General features: G+C 41.6%; 1 protein-coding gene across 1 annotated transcript in view; it reads left to right on the forward strand.

Annotated features, from left to right (window-relative positions):
- LOC126187813 (endothelial differentiation-related factor 1 homolog) overlaps positions 1-18,367 on the forward strand; it is an 83,266-nt gene that overhangs the window by 20,048 nt on the left and 44,851 nt on the right. Inside the window, exon 3 of the mRNA XM_049929100.1 lies at positions 6,858-7,018. Within this exon, the coding sequence (XP_049785057.1) occupies positions 6,858-7,018 (161 nt within the window). The remainder of the gene's footprint in view (positions 1-6,857; positions 7,019-18,367) is intronic.

Raw genomic sequence — 18,367 nt, forward strand, 5'->3', positions numbered from 1 at the left:
CCCTTGATATTTCTATTTGCAGCCCAAGTCTTCTCCTGACCATCCGTTGGGGAGAGTCCGCTATGACCTATGCAACAGTGATCATTTTCCAATTGTTTTCACATTCTCTTGGCACACCTTGCCTGAGTGTCCACCCAGATGGGCTCTCCCCAAAGCCGATCGGGTTGCTTTCGCCCTTGCCGTTGCCTTTTACACCCTGCCACATGAAGGTATCGATTCAGTTGTCCAGAGAAAAACTGTAACCATTCTGTCAGCAGCTGACTCAGAAGTCCCTTATTCATGAGGATCTCCCTTCGGAAGACACTGCCTTTGTGGACCCCCAAAATCACTGTGACCATTAGATCGGAGGTGAGCTCTCCAGTGCCATAGCAACATCCATCGATGGAGCAACTAATTGCCTTCAAATGACTGCTTGCCAAGGACTACCACCTCATAAAAGATAGAAATGAGAATGCTGTTGCTACCATTCTACCAAGTAACCCTCCTTTGCAGATCTGGGTAAAGATTCAACACCTCCATAGACACTGGTACCCTGTGCGTTTACGTGGTATCTCTGTGAATGGTGATATCTACACTGATCCAGATGCTCTGCCAAACATTTTGCATTTTGTTTTTCATTATGCTAGAGTTGCTGCATCTGATAATCATCAGCCTGCATTTCGTGTCCTCAGACAATGGATGGAGAGACTTCGTTTGCCATTTACTACATGTCACCTGGAACCTCACAATGCTCTGGTCAGTGAGTGGGAATTGCTCAGTGCCCTAGCCCTTTGCCTTAGGATAGCTTCAGGGCCAGACAACATCCTCAGCCAAATGCTCAAACACTCATCAGTGATTTGCCAACATCACATCATTGCCATTTTCAACAGTATCCATAGTGAGGGTGAGTTACCGTCTCAGTGATGAGAAAGCATTATAGTCCCAGCACTGAAACTGGTAAAGAGCCCCCTTGAGATGGACAGCTATCACCCAAATTAATCTCACTAATGTTCTGTGCAAGTTGCTTGAACATATGATGAGCTAATGGTCGTGTTTGTACTTTGAGTCTTGGGGTCTTCTGACTCCGTCGCAGGGCTGTTTTTGCCAAAACCTTTCTACTGTTGACAATTTGATCAGCCTGGAATCTGCTATCCAGTTAGCTTGTGCTCAGCTACTTGCAAAAGGCTAAGACATCATATGGTGTCACCATATCCTCATTACTCTCCACGAGTAGGTTGTCTGGGGCCAACTCCCGGTTTTTTTTCTGAACTTTTTGTTTTGCCATACTTTCAGAGTTAAAGTTGGTGCTTCCTACAGCACTTCCCATACACAATAGAATGGGATCTCACAGGACTCTGTATTGAGTGTGGCTGTTGTTGGTCTAACTGCAGTTGTGGGGTCTACAGTATTGTTCATGCAGGAGTCTGTCCAGTGGTCAAATGAGTGTGTGTTTGTATGATTCTCCTGTGTGATGATTTCTTGGTCGTGAAATTTAAACCTTCGGCTTTTTTTTTTTCTTCAACTCCCAAACAAGACTGGTCAACAAGGGACTGGCTGAAAGCCTTAGATTCTTAGCGATTTTTACATAGAACCAGACTTTTCTTCTGTTTCCTGCCAGATATTTTGCTAAGGTGTGACGGTGGTAGCTGTTGTAAGCATAGATCGTTTCACTGATGCACGAATCTCTGATAACCTTTTCTTGTTGTCATTTGTGTGTTCTCTTTTGAACCGAGAGTGCAGCAGCCTCTGCTTCCTCAGCATTTTCCAAATTTCGTTATTAGACCATGGTGGGTCTTTTCCTTATTAGGCACATAGCTCTCCAGACCACATTTGTAATCTGCTGAAACTTTGCCCATAATTCCTCTACGTCAATCTGATCAGAACTAAGTGATGTCAATGCACTGTCTAAGTGAGATGCTAACAACTGCTTTCTGCTGTATTTAGCAGAAACTATCTCCTAGCCTCCTGACTGATTTATTAACTTTCTTAACCATAGTTGCTATTATGACATCCTGATAGCTAATTCCCGTTTCTGTACTAACATTTTCAATAACGTCCAGCCTATTTGTAGCTGTAAGGTCTAAGATATTCAGTTGTTGTGAGCTGCCGAGCTAGCTGATTGAGACATTTTCAGAACACATGTTCAAAATATTTCACATGACTCTATTGTACCCACTGCAATGAGTCCATAGACATCCCAGTTAGACTTACTTTCACTCTAACAGTGGAATCGAGTGGCCGGTAAAAACCTCCAACAATTAACTTGGTTTCACTTACACCTGTCATATGCAACCAGATAACTTCACTGTCCCACCCAACTTCAACCTCAATAAGGCAATATTTTTGTCAACTGCAATGAACCTCCTCCTATTATGGCCTCTAATCTGTCTTACCAGTTTACATTCCATGACCCACTAAATATCTCAGAGCTTTCCATTTCAGGTTTCAGCCAACTCTGTCACAAGAATAATTTCAGTGCGAGAACATTCCTGAAGGGCAGTAAATTCGGGTACATTATTATCAATACTTCGACAGTTTATTTATAAAATTTTGACAGTTGAAGTGTCTTTACTCTGCATGCCACCTGGCTTCCTTTGCTGTATATCGACTGGCGAGCGTTCATCAGAACACCTTAAACTACTACTTAGCCTCATGTGCATTCAACAAGTATTCTGCTACCTAAGTAGCTGCTTCCTTTGTGTAGTGCACTCCTGATCTCTCAAGGAGAGTCCTACAAATCCACTGCAAAATGTGCTGTGCACTTCTGTCGCTGTCATACTGTCCATTTTCAACCAGAAATCTGCCTCAGTGACCAAATGTGCAGTGTGTAGTAGTCTTATTTTTTAGGATTGATCTTTGATGGCGGTTGACATGGCTTTCCCATCTTCACGAACTTAGCGAACATGCTAATAGCACCTTAATCTGTTTCTGTAACACCAGCTGGGGTGCAGACCATCTACATTTTTGCGGCTCTTCAAAGCTCTAATCCGTCTTGATTATCGGAGCCTCGCGTATGTCTCAGCATCGCCTTCAGCATTGTAGATGCTGGACCGAACACACCATTGTGGGGTCCCATTTGCGACATGTGCCTTTCGGACCAGCCCTGTGAACAGCCTACTTGCAGAAGCTGGCATCCCTCCCCTACATGTTAGGCGCTAACAATTGCTGTTCCTCTATGCAACACACATTTGCTGCTCCCCTGAGCATCTAGACTACTATGTCCTTTTTCCTGGTAGAGAGATCTACCTTCCATAACAGAGGCCAAGGTCTGATGTCACGATCACAGTTAACATACAGAGCCTCTGCTTTGAACTCCATCTTTCCCCACTGACGCTTCTTGTTGGGCTGAAATTGCTTGCATTCCATGGTGTATACTCTGTCTTCTGATTTGCTGCCGTTGGATAAAAGTACTCGGTAGACACTATGGTTTTTCGTATCTGTTCCTGAATGTCCTCGATTTGTTTCCGGGCTCAGCCATGGTATACACTGATGGCTCTACAGTTGACAGATGTACCAGTTTTGCGTACCCACATGCAGATGCAGTGAACTATGTTTCCTCCTGAACGATTGCATTGCATTCAATGCAGAATTGATTGCCATTGCTCGAGCCCCCAGCCACCTTTGTTCTTGTGCTAACAAGCCATTCTTAATTGGCAATGACTCCTTGAGTAGTCTTCAGGCACTCGACCAGTGCTACCCTCGCCACTCATTGGTTGGGACCATCCTGGATCTCCTGTATGCTCTCCAGCGTGCTGGACAGTTGGTTATCTTTGTATGGGCCCATGGTCACAGTGAGGTCCCAGGGAACAAACATGTTAACTGGTCGCCACAGTTAGGTACCAAGATGTTGACTTTGCAAATGAGGTACTGGAACTGGACCTGCAGTTGACTGTACACTGACAGTTGTTGGAGAATTGGAATGTACATTGGTGTGACCTGGTTTCTCCAGATAAACTGTGAACCCTGAAGGAGACCATGACATTTGGCAGTCTTCCCTGCATGCTTCCTACAGGGAATCATCTGAGCTCTGTCGGCTATGCGGTGGCTGCACTTGGCTGATCCACTGCTTCATCCTCTGACGTGAGGATCCAACCCACTGTTGGTGTGATACCTGACCCATGGTGGCCCAAATCCTATTGGGCTGCCCAAATTTGGCCACCGTATGGCAAAATCTTAAACTTGCTGGCATGCTACCTCTGGTTCTAGCAGATGGTACCAAAGTGGCTGATGACTGCCCTTGCTCAGTGGTCCAACCTGGCTCCTACCCTTCCCACTTTTTTAATTCTTCTTATTCTTTTACGTGTATTGTTTTTTTTTTTTTAATTCTTATTCTTTTCACAGACTAATCACCGTTGTCCTCTTTCCTGGGATTGTGGAAGCAACAGTCAGATGCAGGTGGCGTGTCTCCGGTTGCATAACATTTCCCGGATGTTTCCAGCTGCTATCTGGGTGGGGTACCTCTCCCACCTTCTCCCTTTTACTCCTCTCTCACTTCTGCTTGCTTCTCTCTCTTCGGCTGCTTGATTCTTAAATAATATCTAGTCTACTGGGAATTGTCTTTTGTATCCTTCCTCTGTGATGACAATTCCTGGCTTGACGTTGTTGTTGTTGTTGTTGTTGTTGTGGTAGTCAGTCCTGAGACTGGTTTGATGCAGCTCTCCATGCTACCCTATCCTGTGCAAGTTTCTTCATCTCCCAGTACCTACTGCAACCTACATCCTTCTGAATCTGCTTAGTGTATTCATCTCTTGGTCTCCCTCTACAATTTTTACCCTCCATGCTGCCCTCCAATGCTAAATTTGTGATCCCTTGATGCCTCAGAACATGTCCTACATATGGCTTGACATACAAAGGATTAATAGATTAATGACCTCGTAGTTTGGTCCCTCTAAGCACATTAATCCAACCATCCATCAATGTTCCACCACTACTGCTCTTTAAGTAGGGGGTCTATAAAAGCGTCTAATAACCATGATCCACCTGTAAGACTTGACTTCACTCAAATTATTTCGCATTTGGAATTGGTACTGATATCACTAGATATTATTGTATTTTTTATGGCTATAAACATGCCTCCACACTAGTGTTCATCCTATCTTTACAGTGTACATTTAGAATTTTATTGCTTTTAACAAGTGGTGTGTCAGCTTTGTCTCTAGTACTTTGGGGGTATTGTTTCCATTGGTAAAAGAGACTAGTTCCAGAACCTTTACCATAAATGCTCCTGCAGTTTACTAGTACTATATTAACATATTCTTTGTGCAAACTCCTATGATGAATGTTATCCTGTTTAAAATCAGAATGCATCTTATTGAACCTATGCAGAGACTTTCCTGTCCTTAAAAAGCCTATGTGCATGCCACATGTGCTCAGCTGCACTAGTAGCTGCTTCCTGTGTAGTACACACCTGACATGTTAAGAGAGGGGTGCCCTACAATTCACCCAGTAGTGGAGGTCGAGGAATCCACATCAAAGATTGTCACAGAATCATCTGAGCATTGATTCTGAGAACAATGCTGCAAAATGATAGCTCTGCTTCCACCCTGTTGGCAAGGATAGTGGTCTCCACCAAAGCAGCTAGCCACCTATAGGAACCAAAGATGGCCTCAGAATCAGATGGCAGGAGTCATCCGTGCTTACATGAGCAATGATTTGTAGGCGGTTGGACCCATTGTGCTTAGTTGCTGCTGGTGGAGCTTTCTCCACATCTTGGGCAAGTACCCATCTCCCAGCAAGCAAGTGGAGTAGACACTGACCTTGCCTCCCAATCTACCCACTGCTCCATCACGTGCCTGGCATTGGAGCTCCCAGTGACAAGCAGTCCCACCCTTGCATTTGTCTGGACATCTTGGGAAGATACTGCCAATGATAATATTATAGTCACCATGTTGTTTACAAGGTTTGTCTCACGTTTCCTATGCCACTGGTCAAAGCCGACGACTAGTGTTGAATATTCCTCTCTATCCTATGAGTCTGTTTATTTGCGCAGATAGCCATGCATGTTAAAGCGCCACTTCCAGGACTGGGGAGCGCGCTGGTGTTGGATTGAATCCACCCAATGAATTAACATTGAGGGATGGTGTGCCGACCAGTGAGGTGTGGTTTGTAGGCAGTTTCCTACATTGCACTAGGTGAATACCAGGCTGGTACCAAGGCCGGTCTCTGGTAACAATTTTACAACATTTATAAAACTTTTGGACACTTTGACATGGATAATGCTATACTATTACAGTTGGAACGCATATATTTAATTCTGTGGGTAACGAGTTGGTGATAGGAAGAGCATTTGGCCACCCCTTAAACAATCTATTCCCTATCCATTAATAACCATGCCAACCCTGCACTGATGTGGGACAAAGACACAAGAAAAAGAAGAAGAAAGAAGACTCGAGAAATGCATTCCTGTTTTGAGAAACTATTTGTTCAGTTGCTTGCTTGCAACAGAGGCATGTCAGTCACAATTCATGTTGACAGGTTGTAAAGCATGGGAATTATAGGGTTTAACCAATGGTAATGAATTTGTGTTAACTGAACCTACCAGCAGCATGTGTCTGCTTCATCTCATAATGTAAAGACGTTTTATGTCCTCTGTGCATGAACATATATAGAGGAGAATGTTAGCAGTAGTTATTTTTCATCTGTATTAATTTTTGGAAGATTTGTTGTAGCGACACATAATGAAGCCCTAGGTCTAGGTTGGATTGAAAGGTGGCTGTTTGGTTGAGTCATTGAAGCTGTAGTCAACACTTCTGTTAATCCACAAATTTAATTTACAAGGAACATTTACTGAGAGGGATACAATATATGTGTACCATGTCACACTTACCATGTTCATTGCAGTGTGAAGCAGCTTAGCATTGATTTTAGATGTTTTGCAGGGGGTGCAGCTACTAACAAGCAACATGGCACAACAAAAAACACTGCAAAACTAGACAGAGAGACTGAAGAACTGAAGCATGAAAAAGTACCACTGGATTTAGGAAAACTCATACAGCAAGGCCGCCAGTCCAAGAATTGGAGCCAGAAGGATCTTGCTACAGTAAGTACTTATGGAAAAACTTTTTAAAATTAAAGCATTAACCCTTTTCCACTACATCGGGTAGTGGTGCTCGCATTGTGAATTTTGTTTTTCACTCAGATTTCAAGCGTCATTAGACACGATTTTTCGTAGCTCTCACATTATCCATTCTTGACTCTGACTTTACGAGGCATCATTGCTGCATAGTACTGCTTCTGGGGAAGCCTGTGTTAACTTGGTGTAGAATTGTAGCAGTTGTGTTGAGAGCAAGGTTGTAATTACTACATTCAAGTTAGTAGGTGTGAAATGGCTAGTTCTCATCTGTAGTCCTTCCTGAGAGAGAGAGAGTGTAGAGCTTCCGGAGGTGAAAATGAGAGTTAAAATGATTTTGATGATGGGCAGTGACTTATTTGTAAAAAATTTGAATGAAATGTCGATGGAAGGTCTCCACCTTGAAGAGTTTAAAAAAATATCCCATAGTGAAAAGATTTGCATTGTAATGCTTACGTAAATATTTTAATGAAAGCACAGTTTTTGTTTTAATATATACCCTAGTTGTGCGTCAGTGGCCGCCACATTGTTTCCACAGAGAGACTCGTGCAGTTCTGTGGCGTGCTCGCTGCCTGGGCAAGAGCAGCTTAAATAGGAGCGCATGGAGAGAACAAGCGTTTGTGATATAGAGTGTAAAGAGTTAAGCTATTGTAAACTAACAATAATTTTTACCAACTTTAATAAAAATACAAACAGTATGTCCAAGATAAAGTTTTGATGAAAATACGCTGTACATCCTACACTTAACACAATTGACTAAGGAGCATTTTGAGTTTCCATTCAGTGGGGGATTCATCCACATTGTAAAGGACTGCAGACTCGTGGCCAAGTTGTGTGCTCTTCACTTCTTTGAGGTGTGCATGATGGTGGAGAGGGGCTCAAACGTGGGAGTTACTGAACATGGGCAATGCTACCTCTCCAAATTACAGCTGCATTTTTGGTGCATATGAGCATATGGTGTTCAATCTCTTTTGCCACTTTTGCATAACTTGCAGATTGCCCAGGGGTCATTCCGTGTAATCGCATGGGGGGGGGGGGGGGGGTAATAAGTTGACCATTTCAGAATTTATTTCGTATTTGGTACATGGATACCTACCTTAATAGTAAAGCTGCCAAATAGCACTGCCTGAACTCTAACCGTTTTTGATAAATACAGTTTTGAAGTCTCAGGGATCTGTGCCCAGTCATTTGACAGACTTAAATTTCCCCAGTAATCAGTTGACCTACAGGTCCCAGTTTTTTTATGCATCTAGTATGTAACCCACTAAGTTGATGTAATGTATGAAAAGTAGAATACATCATTCAGATATTTTATGGAAAAACGTTGTGAAACACATTTTTTCCAAGCTGTTCTTGAAATTTGTGAATTGTGAAAAGAATAATATCCTGACTGACTTTATTCATTGTCAAAGAATAAAATCAAAATGCCACATTCAACGCTACAGGGAATTGGTAAGTAAAAACCATGTTGAATTCCTTGAAAAACTGTTCCTAAAATATTTGTGGCTGACCTGTAAGTAAGAACTGTTAACAGGTGAGAGCTGAAAAGAATTGTCAATCCTTTTCTTAATGCATATATGATATTGTTAAATGTCTATTCGGTGTAAAGATTTGCAATAGACAGCTTGGGTGCACAAAAGTGGTGATATATCATTCTGTTACTATAAATTTAACAGAGAACTTTAGTAAAATAAATGAAAGAATAAAAGCAGTAATGAGAGAGAGATTTTTTTGCAAATAAATAGATATATAGACACACAAAAACTCTGCAAAGAACAGTTTAATAAAGAAATTCCAATACAGAGAAGGAAATTATATTTTTAACACTCTTCACCTTGCACATAACATCATTTTCCTTGACATACCTCAAGTTAATACAACAGTACACTGTCTCTTTGTAATGTTGGGGCATCCACCTAACACATTTCATGTGAGATGTGGACCCAAACAGTATGTTTCCTACTGGTCCGTCAAAGGAATTGTGATTCAGCAGTTTATTTCAACATCTTCAAATTCTTGTGATACCCGGGAAATGTGTCCTGTGTACCAGTTCTCATCGTATTTGAGAGCTATGTACTATTCCACCTGTTGCTATGGCAGCTTGCGAAAATGCTTTGTTGGAACAGCTGCGAGTGCGGGCAGTAAGTCACTTTCAAATACAGTGAAAACAAGTGCATAGGACACGTTTCCCATATATCACATGGATTTAAAGATATTCAAATAAACTGCTGAATCACAATACCTTTGGTGGCCCAGTAGGAAAGGTGCTATTTGGGTCCCCTTCTCATATGTTATAACCATTTGTTTTAATGTATGTTTGCCATATGAATTATCAGATATTTTAGCAGATATAGCACAACTGTAGATTGTGTTTTTCATTTCATTTGTCGTGGTAATATGGCGAAGGAAATTTAATTTTCATCTGTTTGAGCAACGTCCTAAAAAAGGAAGTGATAGTTTTTAGCTATCGCTCTATCCCTCTATTCCAGTTTGTGGGGCGGCGAGTGAGTACGCAAATTGCTTGTGAAATAAAGTTTGTTATTTAAATGTGGGAAAAACACTGCACTTCCCGGCTTTTGGAATGTTGTATAATGCTGTCTTTCGCCGTTCTCAACACTGGCTCTCTCTTTGCTTTTTGGCACCCAGAAAGTGATTTAACGAAACGTGGAGCCTGTAATGAGAGTTCCTAGTGCCCACTTAACCTGAGAATATTATTATAGCTGCAGCTTATAGCTCTGAAGAAGTAGGAGATTGTTCGGGATTTCTAATCAAAAACAATTTTCCAAAATAGTTGAGTATATTCTGAAATTCACTGATAACATCACAATTATCCCAACAGCCTAACAAACAGAGCAGTTCAGAGTCTAATTCGCTGATGCAACTATAAATGTCCGAATTGAATGTCAAAAGAATGCTCGCCAAAATTTGATGAGAAAATCTCATCAAACGCCACGCTAAAATGATTGGTAGAATGTCTGTCCCGCGACGGCACGTGAAAATACAACAACACGCAAACTGAAGCTAGATAATGAAAATCATTCCAAAAATAATACTTCATTTGAAATGTTTTCACAGTTACGCGTATACATCGTAACTCAATACGGCACCCGAGGCAGTTTGTAGCAGCGCTACCGTAGCGAAGCGACTCCCGACACAGCTGACGTGCTATTCAGCGTCTGGAGAGAACTGGGGCCTTCCTTACTCGCGCAGTGCTCTTATATATATAGCCTCGGTGCGGACGGCTAAGAGAACGCCGGCTCTAACTTGGCTCTCACGACTGGCCGCTGGGCTAGTAACGCACCACTTCAAGTTACATAATAATTTATAGCTTCTTTTGCTGATGGCTTATGAAGCTGTTAATTAAATCGTGCATTTAGCACGCAGGTAAGTATTTATAATAAAATTATGACGTGGCTAAGTTAAATATCTTGGGCGAGAGAAATAATTAAGTTACGCTGCACGCAGCATATGAGCTCTGAACTGGTCCTTTTGAGATCCGCTATCGCTATAATTTTATAGGTATTCAAAAGAAACTTTTCACATCTTCATAGTCATAGCGGACCTCCAACCTATTTAAATCTAAACATCCTATCCTTATTCATTAGCCTACTTAATCTATCTTGCTTCCTTCAGTTTTGAGATGAAAACCAGAAAATCATGGATTTCCACTAAAGTCTTAACCTGTGAAATCCAAAGTACTGTTTTTATTAAATCATTATGAAAGATGAGTCTAAATATAAATTTTGAAGTCTCTAGCTCCTTTCTGTTGCGCCAATTAATTTTTTTAGAAAAACGTCCAAATTACAAAAATGGCTGAAGTTATCGAACTGATATTTAATACACATTAATTTAATATTATTCCTTACATGCTGGAAAAGTTTTAGGTCATTTGCTTGATTTTTAAGGTATTGCGCAATATTTATGACGTCAGAGCTAGTTACAGCAGACTGGCTGGCACACAATGGAAACTGATATGAATTTATTACAGCGTGAGTAGGCTGCTTCCCTACAAGTTGATTAAGCTCTGAGTGACTTCAGATTCATTCTGTAATTAACCATTTTAAGTAGGCACTTAGGACGTCAGCTGTTTGGGCCCTGAAGCAACAACAAACAGAAATCGGATGTTATATGTAAGGTGAGTGCCTCATCATTACAGAGACACAGTGCATGGTTGTATAAACTTGACAGCAACTGTTATCCAACGATTGTGTCTCTCGCCTTTAAGTGAACTTGTTTTGCTTTTTGATCACTATGTCAAGGAAAACAATGTTATATACAAAGTGGGAGAGTTTTTCAAGTAAAGTTTTCTTCTTTATATTTGAATTTACTTATGGAACTGTTCTTTGCAGAATTTTTGTGTCTCTACATACTGGTATATTTGTAAACAAAAAAGTCATCTCTCGTTATTACTTGTATCTTTTCTTTTGTTTAACTGAAGTTAGCTTTTGTATTTACAGAATAACTGAATATCACCACATTTTTGCACCCGAGCTCTCTTGTAATTTCTTACACTAGAGAGACATTTATCATTGAAATATAACATATGCATTAAGAAAAAACTGACAACTCTTTTCACTTCTCACCTGTTCACAGTTCTGACTTACAGGTCAACAACAAATATTTTAGGAACAGGTTTTCAAAGAATGCACATGGTTTTTATTTACGAGTCCCCTTTAGTGTTGAATGTGGATGCTATGTGTGACATTTTCATTTTATTCTTTGACAATTAATAAAATAAGTTAAGATATTCTTTGCGCCTAATTTTTCTACCAGATACATGAAAATTCCAGCAAAAATCGATCTGAGATTCAGTTGTCTACATACACCTTAAGGGCTTTGTTTATCAAATTTGACAGCCGGCCCTTGCTGTGGGTGGGTGTTGCCTGTGGGGAGAGCTCGTGATCAGAGTGGATGGTATCAGGATGGATGCTATGCAAATGAAACGCATATGGGTCAAGAACTCTTGCCGTTTTTCTACAGCTGTCTCTTTGAATGGAAATGGTTCTTTTAGTGCTGCTTCTTCTGCCCCTTTGGCCTTTGCTTCCATGGCTTCCCCCCTGGGAGGAGGGTCAGGCTAGTTGGCTAGGGGCAAAACCTTTCCCCTGGTATCTGGTTTGCACCAAGATTGCTGGGGATACTTTCACCAATACCAAACCTTTATTTTTTGTGGAACACATTGAAGACAAGTTTGGCGAAGTGGACTCTCTGAGCAAGATGCTGTTGGGTTTGTTGATCAAAACTGCTTCAGCTGCCAAGTCTGTGGCCCTTCGTGCCTGTGACCATCTTGGTACAATTCCTGTCTCCGTTACCCCCCGCCAGTCTTTGAATATGGTTCAAGGTGTAATTTTTCACAGGGACCTCATCCTTCAAACTGATGAGGAACTTACACTCGAGGACGGTGGCGTGTTCACTTTGTTCAGTGTGTTCAGAAGGGCCCAAAGGACAATCGCATTGATACTGGTGCCTTTATCCTGGCCTTTGAAGGGATACCCTCCCTGAGAAGTCAAGACTATGGTTAATCAATGTGACGTGAAGCCGTACATCCCACCACCTATGAGATGTTATAAGTGCTTGCGTTTTGGACACGTCTTCCCACTGTTCCCAGACCCCTCTCTGTGGTGACTGTGGACGTCCACTCCATGAGGGGAGTTCCTGTGTTCCCCCTCCTGTGTGTGTTAATTGTCATGGCAATCATTTCAGAGGAGTCCTCCCAGTGAGCACCTGAAGAGGAGCGAGAGGGCAAGCAAACAAAGAAGTCTGCTAAGAAAAAGGACCCTCCGGGACCCCAGCACCACCACTCCCTACCAGTTCTGCACTTGCGGATGAGGTGGAGATCTCAGTGGCCCCTGAGTACCTGGATCTCACTGATGCCTCATCCACAATAAGAATGTATACAGATACTCAGTCGGTGGCAGCAGGTGACCCTGGGGTGTAACCTGCCTCCTTGCATGCTTCATGCCTTCCCAGCCTCATGATAACGTCATCCTCCATTGGAATTGCTGCAGTTTTTTCCACCACCTGGCTGAGCTATGGCAACTGTTAAGCTTTACACCTGCCTTCTGCATTGCCCTCCAGGAAACCTGGTTCCCAGCAATGCAGACCCCTGCCCTTCACGGCTATAGGGGATACTACAAGAACCATAGCGACTATAACAGAGTGTCAGGTAGAGTTTGTGGCTATGTCCTGAATTCGGTATACAGTGAACCGTGCCCCTTCAAACCCCTCTTGAAGCTGTGGCTGTCAGGATAAGGATGATACAGGAAATAACTGTCTTCAACATATATCTTCCTCCAGATGGTGCAGTACCCTTGAACGCATTGGCTGCACTGATTCAACAACTCCCTAAACCTTTCCTACTTTTGGGAGATTTTAATGCCTATAACACCGTGTGGGGTGGCACTGTGCTTACTGGCCGAGGCAGAGATGTTAAAACTTCCCTGTCTCAACTCGACCTCTGCCTCTTAAATACTGGGGCCCACACACATTTCAGTGTAGCTCGTGACACATACTCGGCAATTGATTTATCCCTCTGCAGTCCAGGACTTCTCCCATCTGTCTACTGGAGAGCCCACGATGACTTGTGCGGTAATGACTACTTTCCCATCTTCCTGTCACTTCCCCAGCCCCATTTCCATGGACGTCTACCAAGATGGGCTTTAAACAAGGCAGACTGAGAAGCTTTCTCCTCTGCTGTCACCGTTAATCTCCCCCACGTGGTACCATCAATGTGGTAGTTGAGCAGGTCACTAGAACGATCGTTTCTGCAGCGGAAAACATGATCCCTTGTTCTTTAGGGTGCCCCTGGTGAAAGTCAGTACCTTGGTTGTCGCCGGAAAATCGCTGAGGCCATTAAAGATCGTTGATGAGCTCTACAGCGACATCCAGAGCACCTAATAGCTTTTAAATGTCTCCCCGCCTGCGTTCGCCAGCTTATAAAGAGACAGAAACAGGCGTATTGGGAGAGGTATGTCTCAACCATTGGGTGCCATACACAGGGTGTATACGACTCGGGACAACCAGGAGATACGGGAAAAACCTGGGAATTTTTCATCCGGAAGAAAACCGGGAAAAACCTGGGAATTTTTTATTGTCTTAGTTTTCAATTAAATTTTTTAACTTTGACTGGTAAGAAACAATTATCTAACAAAGGATATTACTGTATCTCGCTACTGAAGAATAATAATGCAGCAATAAAACATGAACTAGAGAAAATAAAGCTTGTGTTGCAAAGGAAATGCACCATATACAACAACAAAACACAGTGCTCATACAAGTGTCTGCCAACAGCAGAATGTGTCAAATGCTTTAGAAAGACTATGCAGTGCTTCATAACAAAAAATTGCCTCCAATGAGTGTGACTAGGGGGCGGGGACAAACCGGTGTATCATCCATGGGCAGCAATTTCAGTGAGGAAAAAGACTTTGTTTCACACAGCGCCTAGCATCCAGTGCATGTTGGTCTATCAATTAACCAAATAATTTTGAAGCGCATCCCTGTTGGTTTTTGAACATTTTTGAACAAATACAAAGTTGATTTAAGAATGAATCATAAGTTAATTTTTGGATACGTGCATAGTGTGCATGATATCTCTGCCAGGGGAATCCTCGTTGCATCTAGAAATAAACTTTCCTGCAGACAAAAAGGGACAGGGCTATACGAGCTGAGCGGAATAAAGCCGAACGGGGAAATGCCAATTGCTATTTATGTGGCTGACTGGGTTTGCAAATGATCAGCGTTGTTATAATTACTCACGAAATCCATAGATTCAGACTACCAGAGCGGAAATAAACAACTAACAGGAATAACAGGTCACAAATATTACATATTATCTTCTCCGTGTATCCAAGAAGATGAAATTTTGACAGAAAATTTTTCAGCAGACCGCTACATTAATAAGGGCCAGTTATACAGTCCCCGGCTAGCAGCCGATAAAGTTCTATTCTGGGAGAAGCACAGAAAATGCATTGTATGAACACATAATAAAGCCTAACCAGAGAATAAATGCAGGATAACTAAACCGGTGATTGTGGCAGGGTTAGTGAAGTTAACCAAGAGAATAAGTTTTGACACTGGCAGGAATAGTTACAGAATTAGTAATGACAAGATAGTTGGGATTAACACAAATTACGGAAGAATGTGACTATTCCAAATTTATATAAAAATTTCATACTGTGACTTTTTGATCTCGTGCTTCAGAAGCATGAATGAAATGTGGAATTGTTTCCTAACATAAAACTTTTTGCTTGTAGTAGGCCCAATAGGCATTTGATATTGGTACTTCGTGAATTATATTCTCTCGTGTTATAAAAAGGCCATTTGTGCCAAAACAGTCTCGTTTATTTGATGTGTGTAACAATTGCTGCAATATTAGGCAGGCCGATTTAGTTTTATCTAGCAGACAATGACAAAATATATGTAATCAGATCGAGAAACCACACCAGTGTTGGGTACTACCTGCATTAATAGCTTTTATAATATTAGACGACGACATTTGGTTTTTTTCTTTAGCAAAATGTTGACGAACTTTGAGTTGATTTTCTTTCGCAGAAAGGAAAGTATGTCATATGAAGCAGTGGCAAGATGAGAGAGGAAAACATGCTAGGATTTAAGGAATGAAGACATGTGTACTGTCTTGCTTGTCTTTACTGGTTTCATGTATCCTATATTTAATTTTACGTCACACAAAACAGCAAGTTATTAGCTAATAGGCCGTAAAGACTGCAAATTTTCTGAAGAGTTTCTTGTTGGGCTGGTTACAAATAATCCCATCCAGTATCAATTGAGTTTTTTTTAGAGGGGCAGGATGTCAAACTGGCCGACTGGGAGCACCACAGGACATTTTAACTTCCTCTGGCCTGAATATAGTTTGATGGCACCCATTACAAAATATTACACGTTTGAATTCCACAGACCGAAATACAGAAATGTGCGATGGAAGAAAGCTGTGTGAAGAGGCGTGGCACTGCACTTTTGGCACACTTACGACCAAATAACATGTCTTACGTTCCCTTGAACATATATGTTTTATGTATGAGACTCTTCAGAAAGATGTGCGCTACAAGGTGAAGATTTTTTGAACAGTTGATTTGTTACATTTTTGGCTTCGTACATGAAACACTCAAGGGAGGGGAGCACCGTATTGCCCCGGTTTGGAAATATCGTAGATACGGACCCGATGCACTGAGCAGTCTGAGTTGTAGTGGGGAGATGGTATTCTCCATGTGTCCCGTGCTTACGTTAAGTGATTTTGCTGTTTACTCTTCATTTATTGCTCTCACATCAAATGAAAACAAAACAGATTTCTGTTGCCGGGGGCTATCAAGTGAATTAAAATACATTCACATAATTATGGAAGGCTAAAATACGTTATTAGTTTCAGCTTTTATTTTATTTCCACCTTCTGACAGTCGCCTTGCAGAACAATGCAGTTATTTTTGTCAGTTTGTTAAAGAAATTTCACTTCTTTTCTGTTGAGGCAGTGTGTTTAATTCCACACTATTGGCTAGTTTCAACTTTCCGCTGCATTTAAAGTGCACATTTTCATCTTCTAGCACGTATGGCATTATGTCATAATAATGAACCAAACATGAGGTAACACAGTACTGGTACTCCCAGAAAATTTACATCCGAATCTGGACTTTTGAATGTGCACTTTAAGCCGAATTATGCATTTTACTATGGTTCACAAAGCTCCCATGCTCTTGGAGTATCCTCTAATGTCTTGTTTCTTTTGTGACATAATGTAAGATCTTCCTGTGGCAATGTAGCTGTGTAAGCACAGTGACGCGGGTTATCTGGCGCTCTCTGGCAACTGCTAAAGCGAACCTATTTCTTATAGGTTGTGGAAAAATATTCTGAATGGTTGTTTGAAAAGTGTTACTTTCCAAGTAAATTTCCTTTTACGCAAGATGAACTCTGTGCTCGAATGTACGATGAATTTCTTAAATCACAGAGCATTTACCTCTCATTCAAAAATAGACTCTTTGAAAGTGACCCTTCAGAATAATTTCGAGCCCAGAAGACCAGACATTTATGTCGTTAAAAATTTTGCTGGCACATTTGTGTGATGTATCTTAAAGTGTAACACGCGCAAAATATATCAACATTATGTGTGAAAGCTTAGCTTCTCTTGCAGTTTATTAATCTTAGAGACCAATATTATACATGAAAGCTTTTCTTTTCTTGTAGCAACACTATGTATATTAATTTAAACCATTACCTTTTCTATTTGTGTGTTCATGCCACTTAGGTTATGTTGCTGTTGGCTGACTACATCACGTGTCCTGTGCTCTGAATATCCGCTGTCACCGGCTGGCGAGATCACTTGACATGAGCTACAACTGGCTTACACTCCTGTTCATGTTGATGCACATCAGACATCTTTCCAAAACGTGTTTTTTTTTCTCCCTGACTTTCGTTTTCTAAAGTGATGGGAAATTCTACGCTGGTATATAAAAACACAACCCTTGAAAGGAATGATAAGCTTTACTGTTCCAAGGAAAAGTATACTGTTACTTAACACAGAAAATGTGTATTTTCATCTGGGAGAAAGTGTATCTTTAACAGGGAAATCCGGGAAAAATGCAGGAATTTTTTTCCCTCTTCCGCGTATACAACCTGAGACGTCGCCTTCCCAAGTCTGGATGAAGATCAGACGTGTTTGTGGGTACTACACCCTGACAGGTGTTACTGGCATTAACATCAGTGGCGTGTTATCTACCAATGCAAACTCAATTGCTGAGCACTATGCTCAAGCCACCACATCAGAAAATTATCCGTCAGCATTTCGCACCCTCAAATGGCAGATGGAAAGGAGAGCTCTCTTGTTCACTGAACGTCACAGTGAACCTTATAATGCTCCATTTACAGAGTGGGAGCTACTCAGCATCCTTGTACTTGCCCTGACACAGCTAATGGACCAGATCAGATCCACAGTCAGATGATCAAACATCTCTTGTCCAACTACAAGCAACATCTCCTCGTCATCTTCAAGAGGATCTAGTGGGATTTCATGTTTCCATCAAAATGGCAGGAGAGCACTAGTGCTCAAAGCAGGTAAAAACCTGTTTGATGTGGATAGCTATCAGCCCAACAGCCCCACCAACATTCTTTGTAAGCTGTTAGAACGTATGGTAAGTCGGCAGTTGTGTTGAGTCCTGGAGTCACATGGCCTACTGGCTCCAAATTGATAATCTAGTTTCCCTCGAGTCTGCCAGCCGAACAGCCTTTTCATGACTCCAACACCTGGTTGCTGTCTCTTTTGATTTTCGAGAAGCTTATGACATGAACTGGTGACGACATATCCTTGCCACATTATTT

The sequence above is a fragment of the Schistocerca cancellata genome, chromosome 5 (assembly GCF_023864275.1).
Source record: "Schistocerca cancellata isolate TAMUIC-IGC-003103 chromosome 5, iqSchCanc2.1, whole genome shotgun sequence".
In the NCBI taxonomy this organism is placed as follows: domain Eukaryota; kingdom Metazoa; phylum Arthropoda; class Insecta; order Orthoptera; family Acrididae; genus Schistocerca; species Schistocerca cancellata.